General features: G+C 55.2%; 3 protein-coding genes across 18 annotated transcripts in view; 1 reads left to right on the top strand and 2 right to left on the bottom strand.

The window, feature by feature from the left end:
* The window catches only part of EHMT1 (euchromatic histone lysine methyltransferase 1), a 202,643-nt gene extending 191,476 nt beyond the window's left edge, over positions 1–11,167 (bottom strand). For 7 of the 9 annotated variants that reach the window (XR_004031494.1, XR_004031495.1, XM_030818325.1 and 4 more), the window contains exon 1: positions 9,492–9,551. Coding sequence is in view for 5 of the 9 variants with exons in the window: in XM_030818325.1 (XP_030674185.1) it covers positions 9,492–9,512 (21 nt within the window). In the remaining 4 variants the exon portion in view is untranslated. Of the gene's footprint in view, positions 1–9,491; positions 9,552–10,973 lie in introns of those variants that run through there. The other 2 variants (XM_030818328.1, XM_030818329.1) reach the window with 2 other exon arrangements.
* On the top strand, positions 10,016–13,199 carry LOC100599552 (uncharacterized protein ARRDC1-AS1). Its single transcript, XM_030818341.1, is given in 4 exon segments — positions 10,016–11,059; positions 12,330–12,419; positions 12,421–12,536; positions 12,538–13,199. Coding segments are annotated over 3 exon segments (531 nt in total). The 5' UTR covers positions 10,016–11,059; the 3' UTR covers positions 12,863–13,199.
* ARRDC1 (arrestin domain containing 1) lies at positions 13,171–22,323 on the bottom strand. 8 transcript variants are annotated; one of them, XM_030818336.1, is made up of 8 exons: positions 22,128–22,323; positions 15,524–15,634; positions 15,012–15,062; positions 14,756–14,910; positions 14,311–14,493; positions 14,050–14,226; positions 13,531–13,966; positions 13,171–13,457 (listed from the first exon to the last, which is right to left on the bottom strand). In XM_030818336.1, the coding sequence occupies exons 1-8, from the start codon at positions 22,243–22,245 to the stop codon at positions 13,393–13,395; spliced, it is 1,296 nt and encodes a 431-aa protein (XP_030674196.1). In that variant the 5' UTR covers positions 22,246–22,323; the 3' UTR covers positions 13,171–13,392. The 8 variants fall into 8 exon arrangements, with proteins under 8 accessions (XP_030674196.1, XP_030674194.1, XP_030674200.1 ...); XM_030818340.1 differs by having other exon boundaries at positions 13,173–13,457; positions 14,861–14,910; positions 22,128–22,317; XM_030818334.1 differs by having other exon boundaries at positions 13,171–13,966.
* Positions 22,324–27,907: the final 5,584 nt, after the last annotated feature.

Raw genomic sequence — 27,907 nt, 5'->3', positions numbered from 1 at the left:
ATAAAGTTCCTAAAGAACCCAAAAGATGATTCTTATAAGCCAAATTATTTTCAAAGAAAAACTCAATAAAATGTGGTCAAACCTACACAGCTCTTTCGGCACATGACAGGAAGCAGAAGCAGGAAACCAGGGTTCTAGCCCTAGCTCTGGCTCTGGCCACATTTAGGATCTCCAGCAACTAAGGTAGCCACAGATGCTCTTTTCGACCTTAAAGCTGAGGCACAAACATCACCCTTGCTGGCCCTTATTATGACTACAGAACCTTACGACCACAACCAACAACTGACATAGTAAGATCCCAAGACAGGCAGCCCTTTTCATAGGACAGCTGTGCATCTAGTTTACAGGAAAATCTGCTTCTCAAGATTTATGGAAAATGCTCCTCAGGGCAGCCACAGCAGTTCATGCCTGTGATCCTAACACTCAGAGGCCAAAGCAGGAGAATCGCCTGAGCCCAGCTGGAGATCAGCCTGGACAACACAGTGAGACTCCATCTCTACAAAATGTTTTATAAATTATATTAAATGTAATTAAAAATTAAATGTTTAAAATAAATAATTTAAAAAAAAGAAAAATTGATTCTGATCCTCCCCCTTCTCTTAGCAAAAATCAATCAAAGACAAGAAAAGCAGGAAAGAGACACATAAACCCCAAGATATGTGAAATCTCTAAATAGAACACAAATAGAAGACAGAGGGCTACAGGAGAGCTAAGCTATCCCACAGAGTAGAGGAAGGAGAAACTTAAATAAAGGAGTTGCAGCTAGCAGCTGGCAGACTGACCCCAGAAAACACAGAAGGGTGGGGACAATGGGGGTGATGCCTGCTACTACAAATGGGAATGCGGGCAAAACTCCACCTGAGAACAGCTGACCTCTCAGGTCTCCTCCTCGAGCAAGTACTGGTCTTCTGTAGCCACAGGACACCAGACGTTTAGCCCCATAAAAAGGTCCACCAAAAATGGCCAGGCACGGTGGCTCACACCTGTAATACCATTATTTTGGGAGACCCAGGCGGGTGGATCACTTGAGGTCAGAAGTTCAAGACCAGCCTGGCCAACATGGCGAAACCCCCTCTCTACTGAAAATACAAAAAGTAGCCACACGTGGTGGTGCATAACTGTAATCCCAGCTACTGGGGGTACTGAGGCAGGAGAATCGCTTGAACCTGGGAGGCAGAGGTTGCAGTGAGCCAAGATCACACCACTGCACTCCAGCGTGGGCGACAAGACCAAGACTCCATCTCAAAAAAAAAAAAAAAAAAAAAATCCAGCTTATACCAGCAAGGCAAGAAATTGAGGGATCCTTCAAGAAAACCAAACCAGCAGATAGAACATCTGCAAAAGGGCCAGGCGCGGCGGCTCACGCCTGTAATCCCAGCATTTTGGAAGGCCGAGGTGGGCAAATCACCTGAGATCAGGAGTTTGAGACCAGCCTGGCCAACATGGTGAAACCCCGTTTCTACTAAAAATACAAAAAATTATCCCAGCGTGGTGGTGCGCACCTGTAATCCCAGGTACTTGGGAGGCTGAGGTAGGAGAATCATTTGAACCCGGGAGGTGGAGGCTGCAGTGACCCGAGATCACGCCATTGCACTCCAGCATGGGTGACAGAGAGAGATGCCATCTGGGAAAAAAAAAAAAAAAAAAAAAAATGGCCAGGCATGGTGGTTCATGCCTACAATCCTAGCACTTTGGGAGGCAAGGGGGGTGGGTCATCTGAGGTCAGGAGTTTGAGACCAGCCTGGCCAACATGATGAAACCCTGTCTCTACCAAAAATACAAAAATTCGCCAAGCGTGGTGGCGCACGCCTATAATCCCAGCTACTAGGGGTTGCTAAGGAAGGAGAATCGCTTGAACCTGGGAGATGGAGGTCACAGTGAGCCGAGATGGTGCCACTGCACTCCAGCCTAGGCAACAAAGCGAGACTCCGTCTCAAAACAAAACAAAAATAAAAACAAAATTAACCAGGTGTGGTAGTGCACGCCTGTAATCCCAGCTACTTGGGGGACTGAGGCAGAATTGCTTAAACCTAGGATGCAGAGATTACAGTGAGCAGAGATCACGCCATTGCACTCTAGCCTGGGCAACAAGAGCAAAACTCCGTCTCAAAAAAAAAAAAAAAAAAAAATCTGCAAGAGAGCCAACAAAACAGCAGCAGCCAGCCATCACCCTACAGTGAAAGCAACAAATAAACAAGCCCCCAGCACTCAGCTTTCCATGGTGAGTGCTTTATTCGCAACCCGGCAAAATGGCCAAAGACAATGAGACTGAAGGAAAGGTTACATCATGGAAGAAAGACTAAGAGATAAGACAGCAAAGAGGAATGAATGCAGGGAAAACACAAAAAATGAAAGAAACAACTTTTTTTTTTTTCTTTTTTTTTGGTTAGAGACAGAGTCTCTCTCACTCTGTCACCCAGGCTGGAGTGCAGTGGTGTGATCATGGCTCACTGCAGCCTCAACCTCCCGGACTCAAGCAATCCTCCTGCCTCAGCCTCCTGAGTAGCTGGGACTTCAGGCACGCACCAGCTGGTCATGGTGGTGCATGGTGGAAGTCCCAGATTTTAGGGTCTTGCTGTGTTGCACAGGCTGGGAGTTTTTAAAAATAGTTTTTTAATAACTTTAACTGTAATTTTAAAATTTTAATCATAATTAAAATAAATAAGCAAAGATATTATACATATAAAACAAGAACAGGAGATACTAAAAACAATAGAAAACAGTAAAGAATATAAAAATATAACAACTGGGCCGGGATGGTTGCTCACGCCTGTAATCCCAGCACTTTGGGAGGCCGAGGCGGGCAGATCACTTGAGGTCAGGAATGTGAGACCAAACTGGTCAACATGACAAAACCCCATCTCTACTAAAAACACAAAAATTAGCCAGGCATGGTGGCGCATGCCTGTAGTCCCAGCTACTCGGAAGCCAAGGCAGGAGGATTGCTTGAGCCCAGGAGTTCGAGACCAGCCTGAGCAACATAGTGAGACCGTGTCTCTCCAAAAAAAAAAAAAAAAAAAAAACTCCTCTAATGAAAGGATGTCAATCTTCAGATTTCACAGCTACTTAGGCACCTGCATAATACATAACAGAAGGCTAGCACTAAACACATGGTAAATATTAGGAAAATCATGCAAGCAATGATCCTAAAGGTTTGGCAGGGGAATAGTGCATACAAACGGTTAAGAATGAAATTGGGCCTTGCCAGCAAGGTGGCCCACGCCTGGAATCCCAGCACTTTGGGAGGCTGAGGCGGGTGGATCACCCGAGGTCAGGAGTTTTAGACCAGCCTGGCCAATATGGCGAAACCCCGTCTCTACCGAAAACACAAAAATTAGCGAGGGGTGGTGGCAGGAGCCTGTAATCCCAGCTACTTGGGAGGCTGAGACAAGAGAATCACTTGAACCCAGGAGGCAGAGGTTGCAGTGAACCCAAATCACGTCACTGCACTCCAGCCTGGGTGAAAAGAGCAAAACTCCATCTCAAAAAAAAAAAAAAGAATGAAACTGGGCCAGGCTCAGTACATCATGCCTTTAATCCCAGAATTTCAGGAGGCCGAGTTCAAGACCAGCCTGGGCAACATGGCAAGACCCTGTCTTTACAAAAACAGAAAAATCACTGCCGGGAACAGTGCCTCACGACTGTAATCCCAACACTTTGGGAGGCTGAGGCAGATGGATCATTTGAGGTCAGGCGTTTGAGACCAGCCTGGCCAACATGGTAAAACCCCATCCCAACTAAAAATACAAAAATCAGCTGGAGTCCGGGCATGGTGGCTCAAACCTGTAATCCCAGCACTTTGGGAGGCCGAGGAGGGTGGATCACTTACTTGAGGTCAGGAGTTCGAGACCTGCCTGGCCAATATGGTGAAACCCTGTCTCTACTAAAAATACAAAAATTAGCCAGGCGTGGTGATGCACACCTGTAGTCCCAGCTACTCAGGAGGGTAAGACAGGAGAATCGCTTGAACCCAGGAAGCGGAGGTTGCAGTGAGCCGAGATCGTGCCACTGTATTCCAGCTTGGGCAACACAGTGACACTCGTCTCAAAAAAAAAAAAAAAAAAAAAAAATAGCTGGGCGTGGTGGTGCCTACCTGTAATCACAGCTACTCAGGAGGCTGAGGCAGGAGAATTGCTTGAACCAGGGAGGTTGCAGTGAGACAAGATCACACACCACTGCATGCCAGCCTGGGGCGACTGGGTGAAACCATGTCTCAAAAAAAAAAAAAAAAAAAAAAAAAGAGGCCAGGCGTAGTGCCTAATGCCTGGCCTGTAATCCCAGCACTTTGAAAGGTTGAGGTGGGCGGATCACAAGGTCAGGAGTTCAAGACCAGCCTGGCCAATATGGTGAAACCCCTTCTCTACTAAAAATACAAAAAAATTTTCCGGGTGTGATGGTGCACACCTGTTAATCCCACCTACTCGGGAGGTTGAGGCAGGAGAACCACTTGAGCCCAGGAGGCAGAGGTTGCAGTGAGCCGAGATGGCGCCACTGCACTCCAGCCTGGGCAACAGGGTAAGACTCCATCTCAAAATAAAAAAAAAGAAAGAAAGAAAGAAAAATCAACCAGGTATGGCGGCACACGCCTGCAGTCCCAGGTACTACTCGGGGCACTGAGGCAGGAAGATTACTTCAGCCCGGGAGGTCAAGGCTGCAGAGAACTATGATGGAACCACTACTCCAGACTGTCTCAAAAAGAAAAAAGACCAAACAAGACTTCTCAAGAGCAACAATGAAAACTGAAAGATATTGGAGCTATGACTTCAAAATGACTTTCCAACCTACCAGTCAAACTTGCTAAGCGCATGGGCAGAATAAAGACATTTGCGGCCGGGTGCAGGGGCTCACTCCTGTAGTCCCAGCACTTTAGGAGGCCGAAGTGGGCGGGTCACCTGAGGTTGGAAGTTCAGGAGCAGCCTGGCCAAGAAGTTGAAACCCCGTCTCTACTAAAAATACAAAAATTAGCCAGGCGTGGTAGCAAGCACCTGTAATTCCAGCTACTCGGGAGGCTGAGGCAGGAGAATCACTTGAACCCAGGAGGCAGAGGCTGCAGTTAGTGGAGATCGTGCCACTGCACTCCAGCCTGGGCGACGGAGCGGAACTCCATCTCAAAAAAAAAAAAAAACAAAAGAATAAATACATTTTCAGACACGCAAACCCCAAAAGTTTGCCGCTTACCATACCTTCCTGGCTAGCTACCAGAGAGTGTGTTCCATCACCAGGAGGGAATAAACAGCAAGCGGCATCAGACGCAGGGAAAGGTGAAGAGACTCCTTTGGATGATGCTGTGTACCAGGCAGAGGGAACATGCATTCTTTTTTTTTTTTTTTTTTTTTGAGACGGAGTCTCGCTCTGTCACCCAGGCTGGAGTGCAGTGGCGCGATCTCGGCTCACTGCAAGCTCTGCCTCCCGGGTTCACGCCCTTCTCCTGCCTCAGCCTCCCGAGTAGCTGGGACTACAGGCAGCCGCCACCACACTCGGCTAATTTTCTTGTATTTTTAGTAGAGACAGGGTTTCACTGTGTGTTAGCCAGAATGGTCTCGATCTCCTGACCTCGTGATCCGCCCGCCTCGGCCTCCCAAAGCACTGGGATTACAGGTGTGAGCCACCGCGCCTGGATGTGTTTTTTTTTTGTTTTTTTTTTTTTGAGACAGGATTTTGCTCTGTCACCCAGGCTGCAGGGCAGTGGCACAATCACAGCTCACTGCAGCCTTGGCCTCCTGGGATCAAGCGATCCTCCCACCTCAGCCCCTCAAGTAGCTGGGACTACAGGCACATACCACCACCACACCCAGCTAACTTTTTTAGTTCTAGTAGAGACAAGGCTAGTCTCAAACTCCTGGGCTCAGGGGATCCTCACACCTCAGCCTCCCAGGCGTGAGCTGCTGGCCCTGGCCAAGAACATACATTCTGATTGGGGCAGGATGAACACAAGAGAACAAAAATCTTCTCTAAATCTTACACTAATCCACCATTAATGGAATTCCATAGTCGACCCCTAAAATCGGTGAATAAAGACATGACAATACAAACATATATTTAGAAACATGAAGTAAATGCTCAAGAGCTGCAAGTGGGCTGCTTCTTCTCTAGAAAGACAGGAGATGCTTCTTCTCTAGAAAGACCGGGGGCGGTGGCTCACGCCTGTAATCCTAGCACTTTAGGAGGCCAAGGCAGATAGATCACTTGAGGTCAGGAGTTCGAGACAAGCCTGGCCAACATGGTGAAACCCCGTCTCTACTAAAAATACAAAAATTAGCTGGGTGTGGTGGTGGGCACCTGTAATCCCAGCTACCAGGGAAGCTGAGGCACGAGAATCACTTGAACCCGGGAGGCGGAGGCTGCAGTGAGACAAGATTGGGCCACTGCACTCCAGCCTGGGCAATAGATCAAGACTCATTCTCAAAAAGAAAAAAAAGAGGGGAGGGGGGAGGGATAGCATTAGGAGATATACCTAATGCTAAATGATGAGTTAATGGGTGCAGCACACCAACATGGCACATGTATACATATGTAACAAACCTGCACATTGTGCACATGTACCCTAAAACTTATAGTAATAATGAAAGAAAAAAATAAAAACAAAAAAAGAAAAAAAAAGAAAGACAGGAGATGAGAACAGCTTTTTTAAAGTGTTTTAGCACTGATTTTTTAAATTATGTGCACGTGCCTGCATTATTTTAAAAAAGAAAAAATAAGGAAGCGATACATAGTAGCCACGCTGCTACTTGCCTGAGAAAGCCTTCCTGCTGGAAGATGACATTTTGCTGAGACAAAAGCCTTGAGTTAAAGAAACCCTAGGATCTGATCCTCAGTGACCCTGGACATATTTAAACCCTAAGATGCCTCATTTACTAACTAATCCACAAATGGGGAATGGAGGATATATTCAACTACCTCAGTAGTTTTTTGGTTTTTTTTTTCCCTGAGACAGTCTCTCACTCTGTTGCCCAGGCTGCAATTACAGGCACGCACCACTATGCCCAGATAATTTTTGTATTTTCAGTAGAGACAGGGTTTCAACCATGTTGGCCAGGCTGGTCTCGAATTCCTGACCTCAAGTGATCTGCCCACCTCGGCTTCCTAAACTGCTGGGATTACAGGCATGAGCCACCACGGCTGGCCAGTTCTTTTTGGTATGAAAATGTATTGACTATCTTTGTAAATGAAGGGAAAGAAATGAAGTTAGATAAGTTTCCAGTGTCAGCTTTATTACCTTAATCATTTGGCAATTAATGAACCCTGACCCAGGAATCATTTCCCAGGTTTAGTGACAACAGTGATCCCATGCCTACCTACTGTTCAGAAGGCCAGAGTTGCTGCACTACACACAAGGGCTCTCTGGACCTTCTCATACACCTTGATGATAAACCCTTAGAATCATGAATCTAAAAACAGAGCTTTTATTAACCTAAAATGACCATCACGGATATAACACGTTTAGCAAGCACCAGCTCTACAGCCAAACCACCTGCATCTCCATCTTCTTGGCCACAGGCTCTTCAATCTTGGGCCTCACTGCGCCTGTCTTCTCATTTATAAACGAGGAGATAACAGTACCTACCTCTTAAGGTTGCTGCTAGGCTCAAATTATTGAATTCATGCAAGGCACTGGGACTACGGCAGGGTTGGGCACAAGTCAGGGCTCAATCAACACAGGCTGTCACTATCATCAGGTGTGTAAAGCCCTCTATTCACGGCTGCCTATGGAACCAGAGACATCTGGAGCCATTTGCTCGTTGGTCATGTATTAAACACCTACTACGTGCCCAACACCGTACTAGTGCTAGTCCTACAACCGACTGGCCAAATTATCTAACCCTTCCTCCTCAGCTAAACAGGAAACAACAGGGCGGGCACAATGGCTCATGTCTGTAATCATAGCACTTAGGGAGGCCGAGGCAGGCAGATCGCTTGAGTACAAAAGTTCAAGACCAGCCTGGGCAACATGGTGAAATCCTGGTCTCTACAAAAAAAAATACAAAAAAATTGGCCAGGTGTGGCAGCACCCGAGGTGGGAGACTCCCTTGAGCCTGGGTGGTCGAAGCTGCAGTGAGCCGTGATCATGCCTCTGCATTCCAGCCTGAGTGACAAAGAGAGATCCTGTCTCAAAAAATAATAATAATAAATAATAATTTAAAAGAGGAAATAACAACACCTGCTGCACAGGGTGAAGAAACTGAGTGAGGCGCCTGATCTAAAGGTCTTGCACAGTGTGTGGGATCCAGTGGGTACTTCATAAATGATATAATTCATCACTACACGTCTTCTCCCCTACAAGCCTGGAAGTGACTTGAAGTTTTCTAATTTCGCTTTTTGTTCTCAGTGACTAATATTCATTCCTTGAATGCTGCAGGTACTCAGCAAAAACTCCTTGCATTGAATTTAAGAATTCCCCTGCACCTTCCCAGTTTACTTATTTCAACACCCCCCAAAAATGCAGGAAAAAAACAAACAAAAAGGCCATACATTACCTGAATTAAAATACAGTGTTAAGTCTATGCACCAGGATGCTGTACGGCTTCTTACTATACCTTAACTTTCTAAGCTTTAGAAGTCTCAACTGTTATTAGATAGTTAATTTCAAAGAAATACTTCTAAGCTAGCACTTTTCTCCAAACCGGTCCCCTTTTCAGCCCTAAGACCACACTATTTCTGCATCTCCACGGACACACCACCTCCTGCTTGCTTTTCCTTCAGAGGGACGCCAGTGGTCCACTCGCAAGACTTTAATCTCTATGCTGCTTCCTTTCCTAAGCAAGGAAACAAACTATCCTTGAGAATGAGCACGGGGAAGGCCGAGACCATTAACAAAAGAATGTGAACTTTTTACATCGACAGCCCTTTAAAGCTGCTGGTTTGGAAATAAACTTGAGTCCGCAAGCTTCCCACCGAGCGTGCTTTCCTGCTTCTGACAGCCAGCAGGGCTGGAGCAGCATTGTCTGGGGAGAAACACGCCGGGACTGGCCAACTTTTCGTTAAAGATGGTGCCATCCTACTCAGAACAAAGTGAAAGGTCAACGGAGCGAAGGAAGAGCTCCGAGAGGAGGGACAGCCTCGCCTCGGCCGGCGCTCCAAAGTTGGCCGGCCCCGCTACTTTTCCTTTTGTCCTCCGCACCTCCCCGGCACCCTGGCCGAGGCCCTCCCCGCAGATCCGGCTCGCGGGCGGCGGCGGCGGCACGGGGTCCGTGGGGGGCGCGGGCGCAGGTACGCGGTCGCCTCCCTCACCTGCGCCCCCGCCCGCGCCCCCAGCCGCCGCCCGGCCCGGGCCGCGCACAAAGCGCGCCCGGCGGGAGCGCGGGCCGGACGCCCGGCGGCCTCGGCCCGGCCTCGGCCTGAGGCGGCGGCGGCGGCGGCGGCGGCGGCGGGGGGCCCAGGGCCCCGCCCGCCCGCCGGCCGCCTGCCGCCGCCCCGCCCGGTTCTTCGCCCCCGCGCCGCCTCCGCCGCTGCCCGCCGCCCCCGCGCTGCCCCCCGCCGGCCCCGCTGCTCACCTCGGCATCGGCGGCGGCCATGGCCCGGGCCCGCAGCGTGGCCCCGCCCCTCCCGCGCGCCATCGCCCCGCCCGCGCCTCGCGGCCGAGAGTCGGGGCGGGGCCGATCGCCTACGTCTGCGCCTGCGCCTGCGCCCGCGCCTGCGCGTTGGAGCCCGACCGGTGCAGCGCCTGCGCACTGGGACCAGGCGTGCGGCGCCCCAAGCGCCGGGCCTGAGGCGGCCGGAACCGGAACGCGCGCCGGCGGGGTAGGAGACCTGCAGCCGGAGAACCCGCCCGCTAAAGTCCTAGTAGTGGATGGGGAGTAGCCTTCCCATTTTCAACACATATCTCATTCTAAATTGACGTTCTGGTGGGCTGGCCGAAGAAGGAGAAAGACCCGTGGCTCCGACCTCTGACTTCTAACCCCGGACGCACTTTGATTTCGCCGGCTTGCGCGGAAGGCTGACTCCCTGGGCCGCGGCCTGGGGGGGAGCCGCCTGTGGGGTGTCCCCGACGCGGGAGGGTGCTCTGGTTCAGGCAGGTTCCCGTTGCGGCGGGTGTCCCCTGGTTGGGAGGAACGCCCCTGCCGAGGGGATGCTCCGGCCGGAGGGGGTGTCCCTAACGGTGGGGATGCCTGGACTGGCGGGGGCTGTCCCACTGGGGATGATTTCCCGTTGGGGAGGTGCCTGGCGGGGGAGCGGCTCCGGCTAAGCATGGGTGTTCTGCTAGGAGGATGTGTCTGGCTGGGGGCGGTGTCCCAACCGGGAGGGTTGCCCTGATGGGGGAGGTTCTGCAGTTGTGGAGATGCCAACTTGGGAGGGTGTGCCCTCTCTGGTTACCCCGCTCTCGCTGCCACTCATATGCCTGCCGCCCAGGTATGCACAAGCCAAAGCCTTTTCTGCAGACCCAGTAGCCTTCCCTGGAGAGCGCCCCCAGCAGCACAGAAACTACCTATATGCCCCGCAGTGGTCAGCTCGCCTTATCCCAGCCCCGAGACCCAAAACAAGAAGCATGGACTGAATTTGAGGTTTCTGGATGGTCGCGTGAACCGAGGGGACGGGTACTGTACTGACAACAAATGAGCCTTGAAGGTCAATCTGGGTGACACCCAAGCCTCCTGGTGAGTCGGACTCCGGAGAATTATCTCAAGTCCAGCATAGACAGCGCACATAGAAAAGTAAACGGACAATCCCAAGTGCCAAGGGAACCTTCCCAGGTTTCTTTAGGGCAGCTAAACTGCTCTGCCAAAGCCTAAGTCCATTTATGACAGGCCGAGCGCCCTGAGCCCTCGCAGGAGACACGAGCACTTTCATGGCCCTCCTGCCCCACCCTGCCCCACACCCACCTCTCCACCGCCCCTGCTGCTGTCTGTCCCTTCCCTGAAACCTTTATTTCAAGTGTCTTTGTGGCTTGCCTCTTTACCATCCTTGAGTTTAAATATCACCTGTTAAGAGAAGCCTTCCCTCTCCTCCCTAGTTAAAATGATACTGCCTCCCCATACCTGTCTTCGTTGACTGACTTTGCTCCATCACAGTGTCATCTGACTCTCCCACATCCTGACTTGCAATATTGTCTCCCTACTGGAATGTAAGTCCATGGTGCCTAGAACAATACCTGGTGTACAGGAGACAAAATATTTGTTGACTGGGCCAGGCGCGGTGGCTCACGCCTGTAATCCCAGCACTTTGGGAGGCCGAGGCGGGCAGATCATGAGGTCAGGAGATCGAGACCAGCCTGGCTAACATGGTGAAACCCCATGTTTACTAAAAATACAAAAAATTAGCCAGGGCTGGTGCTGGGCGCCTGTAGACCCTGCTACTCGGGAGGCTGAGGCAGGAGAATGGTGTGAACCCGGGAGGCGGAGGTTGCAATAAACTGAGATCGCCGCCACTGCACTCCAGCCTGGGTGACAGAGCAAGACTCTATCTCAAAAAAAAAAAAAAAAAAAAAAAAAATTGTTGACTGAATAAAGGGAGTTAAAATGTGAAGAGAAATCCTCCACCAAGCAAACATCCACCCTAAGTGAGGGTGTGGGAAGCAGGCTTCAAGCAGCTGTTTGACTCCAGTTTGCAATCAGCTGCTACCCTTGGTGCCCCTCAGCACTTATGTCAAGATGCTGCTCAGCACGTGACATGCTAACACCGCAAACTTCAGGTCAGTCCTGAGAGGCAGGCACTGTTCTTACCCACATTTTATAAGTGACTGAACTGAAGCAAGGGAGTGGTGAGAGGCAGTGATGGGATTCAGCCCAGGAGGCCTTCCTTTCAGCCACATACTGCACTGCTTCCAGCAGGTGCTTCACAGGTGACCCTGCCTGTGGTACACTTTCTGCTGTTCTCCAGTATTCTTGCTGCCCGTCCCATAATTAGTAAAATTTTAGCCAAGTACAGGACTGCCTGGCTAAAGACCACAATTCCAACGGGAAGGGGACAGGTCAGAGAGAAAAAGTGACAATCCATTTCCCAGTCTGTCCCTTAAAAGTCCCACCATTAGGCCGGGCAGTGGTGAAAGCTGTTAACAGCCATCTGGGAGCCAGGGATGGGAACCACTATGTAGGAATGACAACTCTGCCACAAGGCCAGGATCTGCCCCCTCTGGACTGTTCAAGAAATAAACTGTCATGCTATGAGGGTGGGGGGGGGCTGTCCCCTACAGTCCCATGAGTTTTTTGTGGGGTTTTATTTTTTGAGGCAGTCTCGCTCTGTCACCCAGGCCGGAGTAGTGGCACAATCTCAGATCACTGTAACCTCTGCCTCCCGGGTTCAAGCGATTCTCCTGCCTCAGCCTCCTGAGTAGCTGGGATTACAACCATGTGACACGATGCCCAGCTATTTTTTTTTTTTTTTTTTTTTTACAGATGGAGTTTCACTATGTTGCCCAGAGTGATCTGGAACTCCTGACCTCAAGCGATCCACCTGCCTCAGCCTCCCAAAGTACTGGGATTACATACAGGCGGGAGCCACCGTGCCCGGCCTGGTCCTGTGCATTTTATAGATAAGGTAACTGACAAACCTAGCCACAGCCGCCCCTTCGCCCTACAGGAGAACTGGAATTTGAACCCACAGTCCTTCACCACCACCTCCATTGTTTCTGGAAGCGCCCTCCAGGCAGGCTAGCCAGCAATACAGGGCCTCCCTTGCGGCTAGAACGTCTGCAGGATGCCCCTTTGAGAAATGCTGCTCCACAGAACCCTGCCTTTCAGGCCTTGGAGATGTGGGCAGGGGAGAAGCAGCGTCCCTCAGAGCCAGGCCTGGCAGTGGTGCCGGCAGGGGCCGAGGCCCAGGGAGCAGGGTCTCCTGTCGGAGGGACCTGGGCAAGCCCCTCCACGCTCCGGTGGCTTTCTCAGCAGGGGAGGTCCAGACCACACCGCCTGGGAACCTGGGTGCCTAAACGCAACAGGAGCCGAGGCACAAATTTAACCAAACACCAAGGTTATGTGAGGCCCCAATTCGTGAGCCGGGCTCCAAGGACGTGTCCTTAGGCAGCTCTGGAAGGCCCAGCACCAGCCCCGGTCCTCTGTTAAAGGGAACCAGCCCGGCGGCTCCACCCAGGCATGGCAGCCTAAGCACACCCCCAGGGTAGTAGGGGGCACCTGAGGAGCAGGGTCTGCCCTGGCATGAGCAGAGCCCAGGATGGGGTCAGGGTCAGGCCCTGCCAGAGGCTGGAGGGTGCCCAAGGCGAGGCCGGTGAGGCCCAGCTCTACAAATAAAGTGTTTTATTTACAGGAGTCGTCTCTCCAGGTCCCAGCTCCCTGCCACCCCCACCCCAGCCCCAGGGAGAAGAGGGCAGATGCCAGAGGAGCTGGCAGAGGCTGGGCAGGTCCTGAATGGGCCAGGCCAGGCCGAGAGAGAAGGCACGAGGCCCTGGATGCCCCAGTCCCAGGGCAGAGGCCAGGCCTGCCTGGAGAAGGCAGCACGGGGTCAGCTCTCAGGGGTCAGGCTGGGGTCCACGCCGCCGCAGCTCTGCTCATAAGACGGTGGGGCCTCTGCGGGAAGAAAGCAGGGTCTGCATGGGGCTCCTGGCGTCCCCTCCCTGCCAAGCCCTGGCCCTGGACTCACCATAGGGGTAGCCCCAAGAGCTGTACTCTGGAGGAAGAATCAAGGTGCTGGTGGTGGGCACTGGCTCCCCGGAGCCCTCTGCAAAGTAGGGGACAGTGGCACCTGTTGAAATGCACAAGGGAGGGCGCAGCGGGTGTGAGGCAGGGCTGCCATCCTGAGGACAGGGCTCGGGGGCACCAGGCACAGAACTCCAGGTGGCCAGCAGGGGCTGCTGCTGCGAATGGCTCTTAGTGGAGAGGAAGACGGGGTCCAAGAAGTGGGGGCTGCCAGCCGCAGCCTCAGCCTCCTCCTGGGGTGGTGCGGAAGGCACCACCAGGGGTGGGGCCCCAGGAGGCAGCCCCAGGCCTGGCCGGGGGCTCAATGGGGCATGGTTCACAGCAATATTGCCAATGAAGACCGGGAGGGTCACAGTAGCTTCCGGCGCCTTCAGAGAGACCTGGACAGGATTGAGGTGGGGCATGAGGGGCCAGGGCCAAGGCCACTAGGCCTCAGGCCGCCCCGCCCCCAGCAGCAGCAAACCTGTAAGTAGTAGTCGATGTGGATGAGGCTGCAGCCCGGCAGGGCCGACTGGGGCAAGGCAGGCACCAGGATCTGCTCGTGCCACTGCGCCCGCCGCCAGGCCTTGACGCCCGCACCCTCCACCTCCGCAATGGTCCGTACGTCGTGGATCCAGCGCTTGGCCTTATAGGATACTTTCTGGGGAAGGACCAGCCTGTGAGCCTGCGCAGGCTGCCAGCCCACCCCAGGAGGCCGGTCCAGGCAACTGGCGGGGGCTCTGACCTGCAGCAGACTGGCCACCACAGGGCTGGTGTCTTTGCCTGACTGGTTCTCAATGTCGGCATGCAGCTGCAGTGCCTGCCCCACCACATAGCCGCGGAGATCAGTGCTGGCTGTGAGGACCACGCTGCCTGTCTTCACCAGCTTGTAGGAGAACTTCTTGGTGGCAGAGGCCACATTGGGTTGCTTGGGGGGAGGGCCAGGGAGGGGCTTAGCAGGTGTGGGCAGGCTGGATCCCTGTGGCATTAGGACAGGCCCCTCAGCCCTGCCACGCCCTGCCCCTGGACATCAGCAGTCAGCTCAGGGCAAAGAGGCCACTGCCTCCAGACCCTGGCCCCCCTCACCTCAGCTGGGGACAGGACACTGGGATGAAGCAATGCCTGCCCGGCTCTTCCCCAGCCTCCATGAGGGTGGGGACCCACCAAGGAGGTCACTGTGCCATCCTCACCTCAATGTCTGGGATGCTGTTCAGGTTCAAGGGGCTCAAGATATAGAACACGAGGCTGCACTTGTGATCCTTGGAAAACCGTGGCGTGTGGATGGCGGCCCTCACCTGGTGCACGATCTTCCCAAAAGGACCCTCAAAGGACGTGGGTGCTGTGGCTGGGGAGAGAGCAGGCACTGGCACCTGGCTGCCTTCCACCCTGCAGAGCCCACCTCCCACCAGTTGGTCATCACCAGGCCTGTCCAGGCTGGGCTCTCACCAGGAAGCAGGAACTGGAAGGGGAAGCTGTGCTCTCCAGCGGGCAGGCTCCCTGCAGAGACAGGAGGGAGGTGGGGGGGCGGTAGGGACACGCCTCAAGAGGCCTGAGGTGGCCACAGGGCCAGGATAAGAGTGGGCACTGCAGCTGACCAGCTCACACTGGGTCTCCCTGTCTCAGTCACCAGTGCCACAGCAGCACAGGGCTGTGGCCTGGGTGAAGGACTGAGGATAAGAGCTTGGCTTGAACAGGAGAGTGGTTTGGGAATGGGGCAAGGGTGAAACAGCTGTGCCAGGGGTCAGAGGCCACCCAAATCCAACACAAGGGAAAGGTGGCCCCTTCAGCCACCCAGCCCCTGTGAGAAAGCCATCAGGGCCCACAACCCTGGGACAAGATGGGCCAGTGCCAGATCCAAGAGGCAGATCCAGGAAAGGGGGAGGACAGAAGGACAGACAGGCCCCACTCCAAGGGCTGTCCCCAGGGGTCACCACTCGGGAACTGGCTCCCAGACTTACCCTTGTCTGCCAGCGACAGGGAACTGTTGAAGTAACCCTCCTCCACTACCCACGCTGTGTCATTAGCCTTGTTGGAGACCCCGCAGGAGCCTGTGCAGGTCACCCGGATGGCTGCAAAGGGGAAGGCTGCATGAGCCCTAGCCAGCCCACGGCCCAGGCCCCTGCTTGCTGCCAGCACAGGAATTCGACCTGGGGCCAAGCAGCGCCACCTGGGCAGGGTCCTGGGAAGGCCAGTGAGCAAGCAGCCCATGCCACTTCAGAGGACACCTCCTGCCTATCTCCTGTCTTGGGGGTCTCCGAGGGAATCAGGCTGGCGAGGGGCCTGACCAGCACAAAACGACGTCTGCCCTGCAATCCAGAGCAGAAAGACCCCAACGCTCATCCAGATGATGGCTGGGTTACCCCCTAAATTGGTAACCTTGGCTCCCAGCCAGACCTGCGAAAGCTCAGCTGCCTACAGGAGATACTCAGGACACACCAAGGGACGCATCTTCTTGCTGCCCTGTGGACAAGTCAGTTAGGCAGGGAAGGACCTGTCCACGCTCCGGGAAGCTAACTGCCAACCATCATGCTGCAGGAATGTGGCCAGACCCGCCTGGGCAGACACAGTGTTCCACAGTCAGCACACCATTGGGTGGGGCCCTACTTCCTGGGCGAGCACTGCCCAGCGGGGCTGACTTTCTGCACAGGAGACGGCTCGGTCCTCTCCGGCCTCCCCTGGGGAGTGCCCAAACCAGGAACTGCTTGAGGCAGAGGTTGCCACTGTTCTGTGGCCAGGAACACAAATTCCTCAGTCCAACAGATGTGTGTCCAGAAACCACGATGATCAGAAGATCATGGCTGGACAACCAGGTCCAGTAGAAGCTGGTCAAAAGGGAGGACAGACACAGCAGAAGTACACACAACACAGGACCCAGGTGGGCAGGGGTTGGGGGAGCCAGTGGCAGGCCACCTGCAGCTCCAGCCCCTCTTCTCCCTGCAGGGCTGAGTCAGGGCCAAAGATGGCCACCTCCCTGCCTGGTCCTGGTGGGGGTCACGTGAGGAGAAGGTGACTCAGACTCTGACACCTGCTGAGGGAGCAGCCAGGCAGGAGGAGTACCGGTGTGCAGAGCACCCAGGGTCAGCCATACCTGCCTCACCTGTGGTCTCCCCAGCAGGCCCCACCTGTGGCCCAGGCCTTCTGCCTGCCACCCAGAGCAGCAGGATTCCTCTCGCGATCCTTGGCTCAGCTGCAGCCCCACGTGGCTCTCCATATGCATCCTGCCCTCCCCCTCGGCAGCTGTCAGGCCCAGTCCCCCATCCCTGAGGGTGGCCCTTGGTTCCTGCTGCATGCCTTCTACCCGCTGGGCGCTGCCAGGGCCTGGCCTCAGCCTCCATTCCAGCCCAGCCTCGCCACCCCAACCTCACCACCCCAACCTCGGTCCATTTTTTGTTTGTTTTTTGTTGTTGTTGTTTTTGAGACACGGTCTCACTCCCGCCGCCCAGGCTAGTGTGCAGTGGCACGATCTCGGCTCACTGCAGCCTCGACCTCCTGTGTTCAAGCGATCCACCCATTTCAGCCCCCCAAGTAGCTGGGACTACAGGTACATGCCACCACACCTGGCCTTTTTTTTTTTTTTTTTTTTTTCTTATAGAGATGAGGTTTTGCCATGCTGTCCAGGCTGGTCTCAAACTCCTGAGCTCAAGCAATCCACCTGCCTCAGCCTCTCAAAGTGTTGGGATTACAGGTTTGAGCCATGGTACCCAGCTCTGCTCTGATTTTGAATCCATGCTCTGTTAGCCAGGCCCTCCTCGAGCCAGACCCCATACTGTCTCCATGCTGAAAATCCGGAACACCAGTGATCCTCCTGTGGACCAGCAGACAGCCCAACAGAAGCACACGAGCATGAGCAGGCACAGACGAGGGTGGGCGTGGCTGAAGCAAGGAGAGGAGGCCTGGGGACTGGAAATGCTGCAATGCTTTTAACACTCCTGACAGACTGCACATCCCGGCCTTGAATCCCGCAAATGCTGGGACCCAGCTGGGTGCAGTGGCTCACACCTGTAATCCCAGTACTTTGGAAGGCAAAGGCAGGTGGATCACTTGAGGTCAGGAGTTCAAGACCAGCCTGGCCGACATGGTGAAACCCCATCTCTACTAAAAATACAAAAAAGGCTGGGCACGGTGGCTCATGCCTGTAATCCCAGCACTTTGGGAGGCCGAGGCAGGCAGATCACCTGAGGTCAGGAGTTCGAGACCAGCCTGACCGACATGGAGAAAACCCATCTCTACTAGAAATACAAAATTAGCTAGGCATGGTGGCACATGCCTGTAATCCCAGCTACTAGGGAGGCTGAGGCAGGAGAATCGCTTGAACCTGGGAGGCGGAGGTTGCAGTGAGCCGAGATCGCGCCATTGCACTCCAGCCTGAGCAACGAGAGTGAAACTCCATCCCAAAAAAAAAAAAATAGAAAAATTAGCCGGGCATGGTGGCGCATGCCTGTAATCCCAGCTACTTGGGAGGCTGAGGCATAAGGATCACTTGAACCCGTGAGGCAGAGGCTGCAGTGAACTGAGATCACACAAATGTACTTTAGCCTGGGTGACAGAGCAAGACTTCATCTCAAAAAGAAAAAAAAAGAAAAATGCTGGAACCCACAGAGGATGCCGGAAAGAGGGCAGTGGTCCCCAGACTAACTGTATGCCAGCCAAGCACCCTCAAGTGATCCCGGCTGGTGGCACAGAAGATTAACCCTGCCCTCACTGTCCAGATTCCTAACCCACAACGCTGTGAGATACAATCAAATGGTTGTGTTAACTGTTTAGGAATGGTGTGTGACTTGAGGTGACCGTGACTTGCACTTAGCAGTAGATAACTGGAACAGACATCCAACCTCACTAGAAATTAGAGAAAACCCGGCCAGGCGCGGTGGCTCAGCCTGTAATCCCAGCACTGTGGGAGGCCGTGGCAGGCGGATCACGAGGTCAGGAGATCGAGATCATCCTGGCTGACACGGTGAAACCCCCACCTCTACTAAAAATACAAAAAATTAGCCGGGGGTGGTGGCAGGCGCCTGTAGTCCCAGCTACTCGGGAGTCTGCGGCAGAAGAATCACTTGAACCAGGGAGGCAGAGGTTGCGGTGAGCAGCTGAGATTGCACCACTGCACTCCAGCGTGGGCAACAAGAGCAACGTAAATAAATAAATTAATTAATTAAATAAATGTCCCAACACACGTTGGAGGGAGGTGGAACACAAACACCCCTTACACCAGTCAAACTGCAGACAGGTATGAGGTTCTGGCAAAGAGTGGGACAGGTCTACTGTAATTTTACCTGTGCATACCAGGAGACCCAGAATTCCACTTAGAATCTCATGGTATTTAACTGAGAGCCTCACACACCACTGCTCATACTAGCAAAGCATCGCAAAAACCGTCATGGGACATCTGACTCCACAAAAACAAACAGTATCCAACTGACCCCTGGGTCATCCTAAGGGCCCAGGCTCTGTGATCTTCCCAGTGCCCATGCAGATGGCCCCGTTTTGCACATACACCAAGGCTCTTTGAGATGACTCTGCCAGAGTGAGCAGCCTCCAACCACCGTCCAAAGTGAAACCTGTCCTGAGCTGCCCCACACACTCCTCAGTAAGAACACGGGAGGCACGGGGCTCCTGCACAGCTGCCAGCTGCTTCCCTGCCAAAACACCTGGAGCTGCTCCTCTGCCTCTCAGCAACTGCTTCAGGTCAGGCTGGGTGAATTTCCCAGGGAGCCCGTTTTCACTGGCCAGGCCAATGGCAGAGGCCACGTTTCTGCCTTTTCAAATCATCGAATCAGGCAGGACCACAGGATGCAGTTCTGCCCACGGAGAAGCCAGAGCAGTACATGGCGTCCATTATGAGGGGTCTCCTTGCTGCTGGAGGCATATGACCCCACTCCCTCTTCTTTCCAGCTTGCAGACTGCTTGTAATGGCAGAACAGGCTGAAGGGAACCAAGCCTTTCGCAACAGGAAAGCCACCAGACAGGGCTTGGCTGCAGGACTGAGTGGCTTACTGGCAGTCACCTAGTTAGAGTGTGACTTCTTTCGCCTTCTGGACTTGAATGTTGCACCTCTTTGCAGGGGCCCTGCAAGCCCTGTCCCTCCTCCCCCATGCAGGTTTAAAAAGCGTTTCCTGGCCGGGCACGGTTGCTCACGCCTGTAATCCCAGCACTTTGGGCTGGGCGGATCACGAGGTCAGGAGATCGAGACCATCCTGGCTAACACGGTGAAACGCCGTCTCTACTAAAAATGCAAAAATTAGCCGGGTGTGGTGGTGGGTGCCTGTAGTCCCAGCTCTTAGGGAGGCTGAGGCAGGAGAATGGCGTGAACCGGGGAGGCAGAGCTTGCAGTGAGCCGAGATTGCGCCAGCGCACTCCAGCCTGGGCGACAGAGTGAGACTCCGTCTCAAAAAAATAAATAAATAAAATAAAAATAAAAAATGTTTCCTGTGTTCAGATGCACAACCAAGGACAAGCTGTTGGAGGCTGCAGGCTGCTCTGACTCTAAGGAAGATCATGATTGGGCCGTGTTCTCGAGTGGCCACTGGAACTTTCTTCTCGAGCTGGGGCTCCCACCTGTTCAGCAGCCCCTCCCTTGCACCACCTGCACTTGGACCGTGAAGACCCACCTACTCCTCATCCTCATCCCAAAGGACTCACGCCTGCCACAGAAGCTGTGACCTGTAAGCCACTCCCCCAGTCCTGTTTCCAAATCTGTATCATGAGAGTAACAACCGTGCCACTTGCCAGGGCACTGAGGGTTACTGAGGCTGGCCCGTGGCACGTGGAGAGAATTGCATCAGGCCCACCATGAGTGCTCCGAGAACCACTGTCGGCCCTGGTCGCCCACCCCAGTAACAGCAGAACAAGAGGTGGTCCTGCCTGACCCCCAGCCCTGAACTGGGCCAGCCTGGGCTCCAGAGAACTGCTCCCTCCCAGGCCTCCCTCCGCGTCAGCCCTTGAGACAGCCGGTGACCTCATGGCTGGGTGCTGATTGTCACCGACACTCATCGACAGAGTAAGTGAGCAAGCCCTGGGGCCCGGGCAGGCCTGCTGTCCTCCTGGGGGCTGAGGGCCTCCCTACTGGCTCCCAGCAGGATTGACAAGCATCCTTTGAATGAGGAAAAGAAACCATAGTCGTTCCGTTTCCATCCCAGGCAGGGCTGGGGGAAACCCCCGGGGGCCCCTGTACACCCTCCCACTTCACTTGCAGCAGCCTGAATCGTGCTTTCCAGCCCATCAGGGCCCATCTCCTACTCCTTAGCTCACAACCCTCCTTTTTTTCCCTCACTCAGACCAGCCTCTGTGAGGTAGGACCATCAGCCAGTGCTCCCTCGGCTCTTGGGCCAGCTGCCCAAAGTGCTGGGATTACAGGCGTGAGCATTCACCCACCCACCACGTCCACCCGGAGGCCAGGGGAGCCTGCTCACCCAGGCCAGTCACGCACCGCGGGGCCGTCCCTTCCCTGTGGTCAGCAATGGCCTGCTCGCCCCAGGCCACGCCAGGGGAAGGACGACAGGGCCCTGCACTCCCCTCAGCCAGGATCCAGCCGGTGTCACCTCACACCTCACCTGTACCCAAGAGATGCGTGTGCTATCTCTGCCCTGCCACAGCCACACCTGCCCCCACCCAGACCCCAAACTCAAGGTGGGGACAGAGGAAGGGAGGCTGTCGGGTCATCCCAGGAGGCCCAGTGGGGCCAGGAGCCTGACAGAAGCACCTACCACCCGGCTTCTTCCAAGGCCCCAAAGCCTCAGGCGGTGCAGGGTCAGGGCCACAGCACCATCACCTGTCCCAGGAGGCTGAGAGGACAGAACAGAGACTGTGGATTCTCAGCAGGCACAAAAGCGGTGCTGTCACCCACGCGCAGGCCCAGCGGTCAAGGTCCAGCGGCTGTGGCACAGGCCAAGCAGCCCAGGTGGCTCCCACAGTAGGCCAAGGTAGAGAATTCCCCGGCAGGGACGCGGCACTCACAGCCAGGGGCCAGGCAGAGGCAGCCTCACCTCGCGGGCCGGCCCTCACCTCCAGGGCGCCCTGCCAGCGGCCACTGCAGCAACCCGATACCCAGTCCCCGAGGCCCGGGCGTCCGCCTCGGCGGGGGGCCGGCGAGGCCTGCTGGCGGGTGGCAGGGGGCGCAGGGAGCCGCAGCAGGTGTCTGCACCCCGCCAGGACCGCACGCCTGGACCGCACGCCCGGGCCCGGAGCGGCTCTGCAGCGGGAGCGCCTGCGCCGGGAGCCAGGGTGCGGGAAGGAGCCCAGCAGGTGCGAGCGCGGAAGGGGAGGGTCGCAGGCCTGTGTGCGCCCGCGCTCAGGACGTCCTCCACAGTGGACCCGCTTCAGGCCCCGTCATCAGGCCCCGCCGGGACCCCGCCGCTCCTCGGCGAGAGGGCAGGAAGGGCAGGCGCGGAAGGGCGGCGCCGCCCGGACCTCCCCGGCGCCGCCGAGCCCGCTCCCCAGCAGTCCCGGGCGGCCAAGACAGCGACTGCGCGGGCCCAACCCGGGGCCCGGCGACGGCAGCCGCTTCCGGGAGCCCTGGCCCCGCGCAGGTGTGGCCAATGGCCCTCCCCGAGGACCCGCGCCCACCTCGGAATGGCAGCGGTGCCCCCAGGCGCACGCGCACGGTCCCAGCCAGCGGCTCCCCGGGGCTGTAGACGACGCGGCCGTGGCTCAGGCTGATCTCGAAGAGCTGCACTCGCCCCATGCCGCGGCCTCACCGGCCCGCCGCGCAGTGACGCCCCCGCCGGCAGCCCGCGAGCCCCGGCTCCGAGGCCCGGCCCCGCCCCCTGCTATGCCCCGCCCCCTCCGTCCCAATCCCGGCCCCTCCCAGGCCCTGCCCCGCCCCACGGCCCTGACCAGCCCCCCAGCCGCCCCATAGCCCGCGGGCTGCCGCTCGGAGGCCCGGCCCCGCCCCATCCGTCCGTGTGGCCCCGCCCCCTCGTTATTCCCCGCCTCTCTGACAGACCCTCGCCCCGCCCCCGCCCTTCGCCCCTGCCTCTCCTTCCCAGCTCCGCCGCTGCCTCGGCCGCCCCACCCCTGCCCCGCCCCCCGGCCGCGCTCATCCATCCCCCGGCCCCGGCCCGGGCCCGGCTGGGTAGGTGGTGCGCTGCGTCGGGCGCCGCTTAAGGGACTTGAGGCGCAAGCGTTCCCTGCTTCCCCCACGGAGGGAGTCACCGCCGCGTCTCTGTCGGGGGGCGGGGCTGGGGGCGGGGCCGAGGCGAGCTCTGAGACTGGGAAGAGCTCCCCGCCGCGCTCTGCTGCTGGCAGAACCCACTCCTCCGCTCCCACCCTCCGCCCGACCCGCCCAGGGGTCTCCCTCACTTCGAGTCGCGGAAAAACGTCACGGGGCCGCGCGGGCGTCCTGGGCGGGGATGCTCCGCTGCCTAGCACCCGCCCCGCCTCAACCCCCACCCCCGGCTCCTGCCCCGCTCCCCCAACCTGCCCCGCACCTACCTCGCGTCCTAGCACCTGTCGCGCCCCTCCGGAACCTGCCCACCCTCCCTCCTTCCCGCTACCTGCCTACCCCCGCACCTGTCCCGCCCCCAACACCTGCCTCGCCCAACCCCTCCCCCTCCGCCCCCTGCCTTCCTCGCACCTGCCCGGAGTCCCAGCACCTGCCCCGCTCCCCGCTATCTCTCTCCTTGCTGGCCTGATGGGGTGTGGGCCCAAGGGAGCCACACTTGGGCGGAAACCCTTGGGCGAGGGCCCGCAGCAGAAGGGTCGGGAGCCAGGCGGGGCGAGGACTTGGATCACTTGAAACCAGGAGGAACATACTCCCATTTATCTTTAGATAAATTTTGTAGAGAGTGAGCCGCGGGGGGGTGGGAGTCAAATACCCAGGGGACCTAAGGCGGGAGAGACCCGTTGGATAGTCCTGGAGAGGGAAGGCGTCCCTCGCCAAGGACCAGCTCACCATGGAGTGGGTAGGCGGGCCCCAGTGCTGCGAGTTTTTCTAGGACAGCCGGTGAAGAGGGTGGCCTTCTCTGATGGGGAGGACGGGCCTAGATACACGTGGTTTGCGGGTGGGAGAGTCATCACATGCAGAGTCCGAGGTGCCACTGATCCCCAATGGACCACGTACTTTTGTGCATGAGCCTGGGAGTCAAGCACTAAAATGTTGCCATCCCTAGTTGGCAGAAGGTAACAGGTCAGGGAGGAGGAGTCTGGCACCCCAGCAAAAGGAGAGGGGCCCCCAGGCCAGGCTGGGAGAGGCCCTGAAGCCCCAGGCCCAGCTGACTCCCTTGGGATTCCGATGTTTCAGGAGGTGGGTCTAACTGGCCGTGCTCCAGACACTTTCCTGCCAACAGGCAGAATTTCTGAACAAGAGGGAAGGGTGCCATGGGATGGCAAGGATTGTGGACAGCCCTCCTGAATGGCAGTCGGCCATGCCAGAAGTCAGAAAGAAGGTGGTTTCACCGGGCGCGGTGGCTCACACCTCTAATCCCAGCACTTTGGGAGGCCGAGGTGGACAGATCACGAGGTCAGGAGATCGAGACCATCCTGGCTAACATGGTGAAACCCCGTCTCTACTAAAAATACAAAAAAAAAATTAGCTGGCTATGGTGGCGGGCACCATAGTCCCAGCTACTTGGGAGGCTGAGGCAGGAGAATGGCGTGAATCCAGGAGGCAGAGCTTGCAGTGAGCCGAGATCGCGCCCCTGCACTCCAGCCTGGGCGACAGAGCGAGACTCCATCTCAAAAAAAAAAAAGAAAAGAAAAAAAAAAGAAAAAAAAAAGTGTTTCAAGCAAGGGACAGACAGTGTTGCAAGCTACTGAGATGGAAGACAATGGACATAGAACATAGGTGGCCTTTATCCCAGGTCAGCCACAATCTAAGCCCCACAGGACTCTGCATATCCTTGATTCTAACCCTATCTCCCACCCATTCTGCGTTCCAGAAACCACCACCAGCACCAACCGCCCTGTCATTAGACTCTTCTTCGAACGTTACTTTTAGCCGCACTCTAATAAAAACCTGGCTTCCCCTGGAGCTTTCGGGTGTCTCGGTCTGTAGGTGGGGTGGGTGCCCTCCTGGCTCCTTCCTAACACTCCCAGGCCATTCTCCACCCTGGGAGCTACCATGTGTAAGCCTCCTGGTCTCAGAATCACCAGCACCACCTTTGCTCTGGTCAGCATCCTCATTTCTTGGTGATTTTAGCTCCTAATTCACTGTCATTCTCTCCATCTCCAAGTGTGGAGACTCAGTGCTTCCGAATCCACACAGGCAATCCTTCCAGCCTCTTGACCTATATCCTAAAAGTACCTGGGTTTTGTTTGAATCAGGTATGGTAAAGTGACAGACTAGGAGACAAGTGCTACAAAGGAAGGATTTGGTACTCGTGGTTCTCAGGAGGAAGGGCCCCACCACGCCACGCAGGGCCAGAAGGGGAAGCACCAGGGTCAGGAGGAGCCAGGAGACAGCATGATCCAGAGCCGTTTTTGTGTTTTCCTCAGGGTGAAAATGGACAAGGCAGGGTAGGTAAGTGTGAGCAAGTTTAGGATTAGATAGCTTGAATCATGGCAGCAGGCTCTAGGTCACAGCAGGGGGCTCTGGCTGTCTGGTATCTGTCCCTGGGGGATGCAGGGCAGGAGAAATGCTGGCTTGGGGTGTGAGAGTCAGATCAGGAAGAGACTGGGGATATGGGCTCTGGATTGGTGTTTATAAAGTTGTTTGCTAGCTCTGGGAATTAGCCAGCCCTGGGAGGGGCAGTGCCTCCCTGACTAGTAAAGCCCCCCAAGATGTCAAAGCATAATAACATACAGAAAATGAAAAGTGTGGGCCGGGCGCGATGGCTCCGCCTGTAATCCCAGTACATTGGGAGGCCTAGGTGGGCAGATCACCTGAGGTCAGGAGTTCAAGACCAGCCTGGTCAACATGGTGAAATCCCATCTCTACTAATAATACAAAAAAATTAGCCAGGCATGGTGGTGGCGCACGCCTGTAATCCCAGCTACCCGGGAGGCTGAGATAGGAGAATTGCTTGAACCCAGGAGGTGGAGGTTGCAGTGAGTCGAGATTGGGCCACTGCATTCCAGCCTGGGTGACAAGAGCAAAATTCCATCTCAAAAAAAAAAAAAAAAGGAAGCGAGGGAGGGAGGGAGGGAGGGAAAAGAAAAGTGTGGTAAACACATGTCAGTCTTGTTCCTCCTCCAAAACCCTCCTCTACCTCAGCAGTCTCCCTCCTAGGGCATGGTGGTTCCTCCTCAAAGATTCCGCCAATCTTTGCATCCATGCTGCTCTTCCCACCAGGCGGGCTTCCCCTGGAACCTAGGCTGGCCCACAACTTGCTTTAACTGGAAGAATTGCAATGAAACAGGCTGGGCGCAGTGGTTCATGCCTGTAATCCCAGCACTTTGGGAGGCCAAGGTGGGTGGATCGCTTGAGATCAGGAGATCGAGACCAGCCTGGCCAACATGGTGAAACCCCATCTCTACTAAAAATAAAAAAATTAGCCGGGCATGGTGGCACGTGCCTATAATCCCAGCTACTCAGGAGGCTGTGGCAGGAGAATCACTTGAACTCGGGAGGGGGAGGTTGCAGTGAGCTGAGATCTCGCCACTGCACTCCAGCCTGGGTGACAGAGTGAGACTTCATCTCAAAATCAAACAAACAAAACAAACAAACAAAAACAGTCAAGGCTGGGTGTAGTGGCTCACACCTGTAATCCCAGCACTTTGGGAGGCCGAGGCGGGCGGATCACGAGGTCAGGAGATCGAGACCACGGTGAAACCCTGTCTCTACTAAAAATACAAAAAAATTAGCCGGGCGTGGTGGCGGGCGCCTGTAGTCCCAGCTACTCGGAGAGGCTGAGGCAGGAGAATGGTGTGAACCCGGGAGGCAGACCTGGCAGTGAGCCAAGATCACACCACTGCACTCCAGCCTGGGTGACAGAGCGAGACTCCGTCTCAAAAAAATATATATATAAAAAATATAATATATAACATATATAATATATTATATATGTAATATATGTATTATATTACATATATAATATATATGTATAAATTAGCTGGGCGTGGTGGCACATGCCTGTAGTCCCAGCTACTCGGGAGGCTGAGGCAGAATTGCTTCAACCCAGGAGGTGGAGGTTGCAGTGAGCCAAGATCGCGCCACTGCACTCTAGCCTGGTGAGACAGCAAGAATCCGTCTCAAAACAAACAAACAACACAAACAACAAAAAAAAAGTCATAGGAGCAACACACACTCACGTGGAGGGGAGAATTTGATGGTGACAATTGACGCAACCTACCACCCTAGCCAACAACAGCAGAAACAGCCAGCTAAGCCCACCCTAAACCACAGAATCATGAGAAAACACATAGTTAAAGCCACTGAGTTTTGGGGTGGTTTATTATTATTATTATTATTTTTGAGACAATCTCACTCTGTCACCCAGGCTGGAGTGAAGTGGTGCGATCTCGGCTCACTCCAACCTCCACCTCCTGGGTTCAAGCAATTCTCCTGCCTCAGCCTCCCCAGTAGCTGGGACTACAGGCACCCACCACCATGCCCAGCTAATTTTCATATTTTTAGTAGAGACAGGGTTTTGCCATGTTGGCCAGGCTGGTCTTGAACTCCTGACCTCAGGTGATCCACCCACCTCAGCCTCCCAAAGTGCTGGGATTACAGGCGTTAGTCACCGCACCTGGCCTGAGGTGGTTTGTCATGCAGCAATAGATATAATAATTGGAACAGAAATTGGTGCTCAGAAGTGAGATACTGCCATAATTTTTTTTTTTTAGACGGAGTCTCGCTCTGTCGCCCAGGCTGGAGTGCAGTGGCACGATCTCAGCTCACTGCAAGCTCCACCTCCCAGGTTCACGCCATTCTCCTGCCCCAGCCTCCCGAGTAGCTGGGACTACAGGCGCCTGCCACCACACTTGGCTAATTTTTTGTATTTTTAGTAGAGATGGGGTTTCACCATGTTAGCCAGGATGGTCTCAATCTCCTGATCTTGTGATCTGCCCGCCTCAGCCTCCCAAAGTGCTGGGATTACAGGTGTGAGCCACCGTGCCTGGCCTTTTATTTTTATTTTTTTTTTTTGAGACAGAGTCTCATTCTCTTGCCCAGGCTGCAGTGCAGTGATGCACTCTCGGCTCACTGCAACCTCTGCCTCCCAGGTTCAAGAGATTCTCCCGCCTAGCCTCCCGAGTAGCTGGGACTATAGGCACCCACCACCATGCCCAGCTAATTTTTGTACTTTTAGTAGAGACGGGATTTCCCCATATTGGTCAGGCTGGTCTCGAACTCCTGACCTTGTGATCCACCCGCCTCAGCCTCCCAAAGTGCTGGGATTACAGGCATGAGCCACTGCGCCAGGCCAACACTGCAACCTTCGCCTCCCGGGTTCAATCGATTCTCCTGC

The sequence above is a fragment of the Nomascus leucogenys genome, chromosome 8, assembly GCF_006542625.1.
Source record: "Nomascus leucogenys isolate Asia chromosome 8, Asia_NLE_v1, whole genome shotgun sequence".
Taxonomy (NCBI): Eukaryota; Metazoa; Chordata; class Mammalia; order Primates; family Hylobatidae; genus Nomascus; species Nomascus leucogenys.
Note: the sequence above shows the minus strand (reverse complement) of the source record. Positions and strands in the feature narration are given on the sequence as shown.

Excerpts from the sequence above, each read along its gene's own strand:
- ARRDC1 (XM_030818332.1), bottom strand. The coding sequence starts at position 15,773 with ATGGGCTGCTTGCTCACTGGCCTTCCCAGGACCCTGCCCAGGTGGCGC. Across the intron at positions 14,911-15,011 it reads CTTCCAGTTCCTGCTTCCTG|CCACAGCACCCACGTCCTTT; the intron begins GTGAGAGCCCAG and ends CTCTCTCCCCAG. Across the intron at positions 13,458-13,530 it reads CTCTTGGGGCTACCCCTATG|AGGCCCCACCGTCTTATGAG; the intron begins GTGAGTCCAGGG and ends TTCTTCCCGCAG.